Genomic DNA, 6,244 nt, shown 5'->3' with positions numbered 1-6,244 from the left:
TTCTTCTTCTGCCACTGCCGGTGTTTGGGAAAATCGGAAAACTGCGCCCCCGGGTGCGCCGTTTAATTTCCCGCTGCCTGTTTACAGTTGAATTTCGAAAGTTTATTAAACCGAAAGACAAAGTCGTACACCGGGCGGCCGCCAAGCCGGAGCTTTCACCGTCGGAAAAATCCGTGTGGGGAACATCTGTGTGGTACGAGTGTCGTCGGCGCTGGCCGTTAAAAAGAGGGCACACTTCCCAATGGGCCGCCGCCTCAGCACGTTTGTGCCGCGCGTCTTCAAAGCATAATAAATTGAATCAAGCACTTCGAGCACTCTCCTGCCGCGCGGCGGCGAGTGAAAAGCTTACTGAGGGAACCCGGCCCGGAAAGGGGTCGCAACCCCCGGGTTTGCAGATTTACAGTACAGGGGGTCCCGCGACCGTTAAATAGACTTAACAAGCATGCTGGCCGGATTAACTCGCCCGGGAAAAAGGGGGAAAAAAGGGTGAACTAAGCTCGCTAACTAACTAGCGCCCCTCCCGGGTTAAAAAGAAGCTGGGTGGTCGCTTCCCGCGCCCCGAAGAAAGCTTTCTCGGTGAAGGACGCAAGGAGTTTATCCTTCACCGCCGCCACTGCCGCCACAAACACACAGAACTAATTCCTGGAAATTCCTGCCACCGTGAAACTAACGATCTGACGGGGATCCGGATCGGGTTGGCGAAGAAACGGGTTAATAGCGTGAACTCCTTCGCTGGCGGGGAGTTTTGTAGTGTTTGGGTGGTGGGACCCCCGTTGGGCCGGGTTTCGATGTTTACTCTCCCGTGAGGCGTGAGTTGTTGTTTCTTTTTCTTGCTTCTTACCCTGGCCCAGCTGGCTGGTTGCGTCGGGCGTGTTTGTAGGAAGTAAACAGTTTAAACCCGAGGGTCGGCTGCGTCACGCAAACACCATCCGCCCGGTGCCGTCATCTGTCGCACGCGCTTTTGATCAACTCCAACGCCAACGGAACTGAATAATGGCGGGTAGCGAAGCGAAAATAATGGCCCTCCGCTTGGCCCACGATTCCCGGTAACGACGGAATTGAATGCTGCTTTTCCCTTGCTTCCTTCAACTCTAATGGCCGCCTAAGGCCGGGTTGTTAGGCGCGAAATAATGGCGCAGCACGATGTCGGGGCTATTGATTTGGCTAAGGCTAGGAGTGTGAACATTAGTGGATTACAATAAGTGAAGGATGATGAAACAATTCCAGGCCGGTGGCCCTCCTTGGGGCTCCCTTTTCTTTTTCTGTTACTATCGCTAATTACTATTTTTATTAACTCTCTATTAGCTCGCTCGCTAAATCGACGATCATAACTTAGGCAGTGTTGTTGTTGCTGACGTGCTTCAGAAACTACTGAAACTGAAATACTTCTGGACCAGCTGCACCCAGCCGGGGATGTCGAATCCGTGCTGTTGCAGGCGCCAGAGTAGTATCCGCAGCTGCTGTGAAGACTTTCGAAAGGGGAAAAAAAGAAACGGGAAGAAGGGATAAAAAATCGGTCCACAGGAAACGACTCACAAAATGGCCGTAATCATAACACCGGGCCCCCGGAAGGAGAAAAACTTTTACCCAAGAATCAATTTTCCGGGCACCGGGCCCAGAGCTTAGGGATCAATCCCGTTGATTGACGGCGGATGGCTTCGGGGCCGTGGGTTTGATTTTACTATCGCCGGTCCCGGAACGAAGAAGACCCGACCCGGTGGAACTTACCTGCAGCGTGTTGAGCACGTTCTCGAACTCGCCGCTCCCGATCTGCTCGAAAAAGTGGGAGAAGTCGTCGCTCGTTTCGAGCTTGTCGAAGAAAAGCAGGATTATTTCGTCCTGGGGCAGCAGTGCCAATATGTCATCGACTAATCCGTTCAATCCCCTGGTGGTGAGATTTACTGCAATCGATACGATACGGACAGGTTCAGGGTTCAGCTATGATTGTGGCGAATTGTGGACCCCCCCGGACCCAAGAGTCCCCTGCCCAAGGTGCATTGTTTTTCGATTTTTACTCCCCGGACAGCCCCGGGGTCGGGCAGCAATCGGGACGCAACCATTACTGATTGCGTTCCACTGCGAGGCTTGGCTTGGCCCGGCCGATAGCAAACAGTAATTGATTAATAATTTAATTTGGTACACTTGGCTCCGGGGCGACTTCTGGTGGATGGCGACGTTCTGGAATATGTTGGCGGGGCGCGTGTGTGACTCGGTGGCCGCCGGCCCTACACGGGCAGCCTTCATTAGCTTTCTGCGAGCTGCGGTTCTGCGGAGCAGCGAATCAACGCTGAGGACCGGACCAGGGCCTTCTGGCGGACCGAAATGCAATCGTCACAACTTTCATCAGCGTCATCAAATACAATCAAGCAAATTGTCATCAACCAGGATCGTCGGGCCAAAACCGCACGATGGCGATTGCGGTCGGTTACCGGTTGAGGGTGACCCAACCCGACCCGACAACGGTGCTGCTGACATGTTTTGCAGCACCGATCGGGAAATGGTGGACAAAATTTAGAATAGAGATCCGGTTCCGGAGCATCGAGATAACTTGGATTGGATGTTAAAAATGTCTGAGCGAAATCGTTCTCCTCGAAGGACTCGACCGATTGGCCAGCGTTGTGTCACACACTGTTGACAGATTTCCGACGCAAACTTCGAGTACTCGAATCGAATCGTAATTGTATGACGACAGCTTAACTCAATCTATCGGTCCGCATATTGGTTGGCCAGTACCTGGCCAGAGGTTGTAGAAAACACTCCTCATCATCATCATCATCGTCGTGCTTCGTGGGAGACCGAGGTCCGGCCACAATGAAATGCAACGGCCTCAATTACACACACTACCGGGCCGCAGGTCGGTCGGTTGGCCGGCCGGCCACCCGACGTAAGGATTAAATCGTAAATAATTTAATTGAATATTATTCCATTTCGATTCCAGTGCATTCCACCGGGCGGCCACATATCCGGCGCTTTGATTCGACTTCCGTCGTCGTCGTCATCGTCGGAAATGTGTCAAAGGTAGGGACACGCTTCTACGCAGCCGCCTGCGAATAAGATTACCACGTCGGAGCTTCGGGACCGGGCGGGACACAAGTAATTGTGTCCGCTTCCTTCCGGCTGCATTCGGCAGGGCACTAAAAGGCGGTCTGTGGAATCAATTTAGATGGCAATCCTTCTCGAACGCGGCTGGCATAAAACGGCGGCCCACGGTGAGTGATTGAATAATGGAGTTACACTTTGGCTGACTGACACGGGCCTTGCCGCCCTGCGCTTCTCATTACTGGCCCCGAAACTCACACGTTCGGAGTGATTCGTCCGGTTCGACGAAGATGTCGTCCGCGTCGAAGCGCTGGTTCAGTTCGGCCCAAACCTTCTCCACGCTGAACCCGATACTGTCCAGGTACCGGCGGAAGCTGCGCACCTCGCTGAGGTTCACGATGTCCAGCCGGATCTGGGTGTAGTCTTCGGTCGACACGTAGTCGATGGCGTTCTCCACCTCGATGTCGTAGTGGTAGTAGTACTGCATCAGCTGCTGCACGTCCTCGAACGGCACGAGATCGATGAAATCCATCAGGTCCTGCTGCAGATGGTGCCGCGGTTCCGGCTCCAGGTGATGGATTCTGTAGCCCCACGCCCCGGGCCCGATCGTTACCGTGAGCAGTGCCACCAGCGAGATGGCCGAGGGTTCCATTTTTTGACCCGATTCAAGATCTACTTCTAATCACTATCACTGCACCGTACGACTGAAGTGCACTGGCTGAAGAGCAAACCGCTCCGCTCGCAACTGCATCGGTGCAGCGAGGGGTCCTGTTCCTGCGGTGGTCCGTTTGCTTTGGCCAGCATAAACACCAATTAACGCGCCCGGTCCCGGAAGAGTCACGACAAAAAACGGGGCGGCGGCGGCGGCGACGACGGCTCACGGCGACCGTTCGGATCCATGCTCACGGGGACACACTCGCGATAATGACTGACTCCTCACCACCCGGAGCGTCCTCACCGAAGATCGTGCCGATAGGAAGACGGACCCGGACCACAGTGCAGCGAGAAGCGAAGCGAACTGACCGACCAACCGACCGATTCCGGTGACTGGCTCCGTTTTTTGCTCCCTTTCCCTTTGGATGTCCGAGGTCCGTGCGCGTCCTCGGCAGAAAAAAGACATTGCGACGCCGACGTCAACGTCACGCCGTCTGGTACCGCGTCAAGTGCGTTCCGCGTTGATTGGGCTCTAAATTGAATCAACTGACCGTTTCGGGTGATTTGGGTAAATAAGCCGTTTAGGCCGACGGCGCGGCTGGGCCAAGTCGTTAAGTAGCAGCCCCGCCGGCCGTTTGTTTGATTCGATTATCCAATTTACGATAAGACTGTGGCGTCCGGGCTGGGAATCTTCGGGCTTGCGAAGGCCGCTCGATGTCCGATTTCCGTGGACCGTGGACTTTTCCCCGTTCGGCGGGCGCTTTACGTGAGTCATAAAAACCTGGCACGCAGCTGTTATCACAATTTTTTACGGTCCCGCCGGTCGGGAAGCTTTCCAATGCCAGCGGCCCCCTTAACGAACGCCGATAATCGATGGAAAGTTGTTTGTTTCGAGCCATGAAGAAATTGAATCTGAAGCACTGCAAAGACCGCTCGAGAGTTTGTGTTACGGCTGACAGTGTCCTTCTTCTGGAAAGACTCTCCGGCACTCTTGAGCCGTAATTAAATTAGATTCCTACAGAAGATGCCACTCGATGCCTTGGCCGCCTGGCCGTGGCAAAAGATGCCGGTCGTGCCGGGTGCTTCTTTCCAATATTAATTAATTCCATCTTCACACACGCAACGCATCCGGCCTCTTGGAAGGCGAAGGGTGGCCGTCGCGGGGAAGCAACAAATGGCATTAAGGACAACATTGAGCCTCGGTTGTTCGGAGTCCGATTGGAAGGGAAATTGAATATTCCACTCCACATGCAACCGCAATAATCATAACGTCATAATTGAGTATCACCTTCGTGCGTCGTTCCAGGCAGCCCCGGAGGTCCTCTGCAGATATCCTATCTACGAATCGCACGGACCGCCACCGGGGCGCATTGTTACTGACGGAGAACATTCAAACCGTCGGCCAGAGGCCGGGTTTTTAATCCCACACCCTCCCGTTTGGTGATCCCCCCCATTAGCCTTCGTGTTCGATGACGTTGGGCGGTGGGTTAATTTTTCCTTCTCGGAAACGGATTTCCGATCCCCGGCCAACATCCAAAGCCACGTCAAGCGTCAGCAGCTGCTCCAGGAACTCGGCAACATGGGTCCGGGTGCTGTTACGGGGGGAGGGGTGACCCACATGAGGGCCAAACCCGAAGAACACTGCGCCTACGACGGTCCTTTTATTATTATCGCTATTAATAATTTCGGATCCCTTTGCCGGCGTCGTCGTCGTTGTAGGTTTTTTGTGTCACAGCACCGTGTTCCGGTGTGGCGGACAGGCTGTTAAGAAAAGTTCATTAAAAATCCCTTTTTTAGACGCTCCCTCGGTGTATGTGTGCGGCTCGGGAGTCCTCGGGCTCGTAAGGGGAAACTTTCGAAACTCGCTTGGACGCTTGCCCTGGCTCCGGGACCGGTCACATGCAGACTTTCTCCCGGCGAGCATCTTTTCCCGGGCCGCGTCCCCTTGTGTGACGGGGGGTTGGTAGGGAGGTTGGGCCACCGCTCCGCTCCCGTCCCCAAATTGCCCAAACAAAATAGTGAACCAGAAGTTCTCGTTAGCATATCGCTTTGGCAACCCGGGTTTCGGGTTCCGGGCACCGGGTAGGGTGGGCCGTGGAAAGTTTGGAAAATGAAATTTTCCTATCCGGCCGCCAGCTAGCTAGCTCGTTCGTTCGTTTTTCTTCTGCGTGCTTCTTCACTGCTTGCCGGTGAAGGCGTCGGACGCAGGGGATCTTCTTCATTATGCGGCAGCGACTCCGTACGTTTTTTTGCACCGAATGACACGAGCACTATGGCGGCGGAATTTTGGGCCAGGACTTCCTTTTTTGTTTACCCAATTTTCCACACAACACGTGTGTGCGTGTTTGTGAGTGCTGTTGATCTTGTCCCCGTGTTCGGGGGACGGACTGAACGACGGAAGAATCGAATTTTTCGGCCGATAACATTCGCCCGAAACCGAATGTTGTTTCACTTCGCAGCAGCCCTCAACGGCGGGGAGTCCGGGTAAGGGGCCACTGCCTACCGTTGAGTGACGACGTCAGGCAGGCAGGTTTTGGCAGTGTCATGTTTC

General features: G+C 54.4%; 1 protein-coding gene across 1 annotated transcript; it reads right to left on the bottom strand.

Annotated features, from left to right (window-relative positions):
* Positions 1–1,301: 1,301 nt before the first annotated feature.
* LOC131216254 (protein G12) lies at positions 1,302–4,079 on the bottom strand. The gene is made up of 3 exons (XM_058210698.1): positions 3,298–4,079; positions 1,729–1,901; positions 1,302–1,469 (listed from the first exon to the last, which is right to left on the bottom strand). The coding sequence occupies exons 1-3, from the start codon at positions 3,689–3,691 to the stop codon at positions 1,362–1,364; spliced, it is 675 nt and encodes a 224-aa protein (XP_058066681.1). The 5' UTR covers positions 3,692–4,079; the 3' UTR covers positions 1,302–1,361.
* Between the last annotated feature and the right edge of the window lie 2,165 nt (positions 4,080–6,244).

This window comes from Anopheles bellator, chromosome 1 (genome assembly GCF_943735745.2).
Source record: "Anopheles bellator chromosome 1, idAnoBellAS_SP24_06.2, whole genome shotgun sequence".
Lineage (NCBI taxonomy): Eukaryota > Metazoa > Arthropoda > Insecta > Diptera > Culicidae > Anopheles > Anopheles bellator.
Note: the sequence above shows the minus strand (reverse complement) of the source record. Positions and strands in the feature narration are given on the sequence as shown.

Excerpts from the sequence above, each read along its gene's own strand:
- LOC131216254 (XM_058210698.1), bottom strand. The coding sequence starts at position 3,691 with ATGGAACCCTCGGCCATCTCGCTGGTGGCACTGCTCACGGTAACGATC. Across the intron at positions 1,902-3,297 it reads GGACGAATCACTCCGAACGT|TAAATCTCACCACCAGGGGA; the intron begins GTGAGTTTCGGG and ends TATCGATTGCAG. Across the intron at positions 1,470-1,728 it reads ACGTGCTCAACACGCTGCAG|TCTTCACAGCAGCTGCGGAT; the intron begins GTAAGTTCCACC and ends CCCTTTCGAAAG.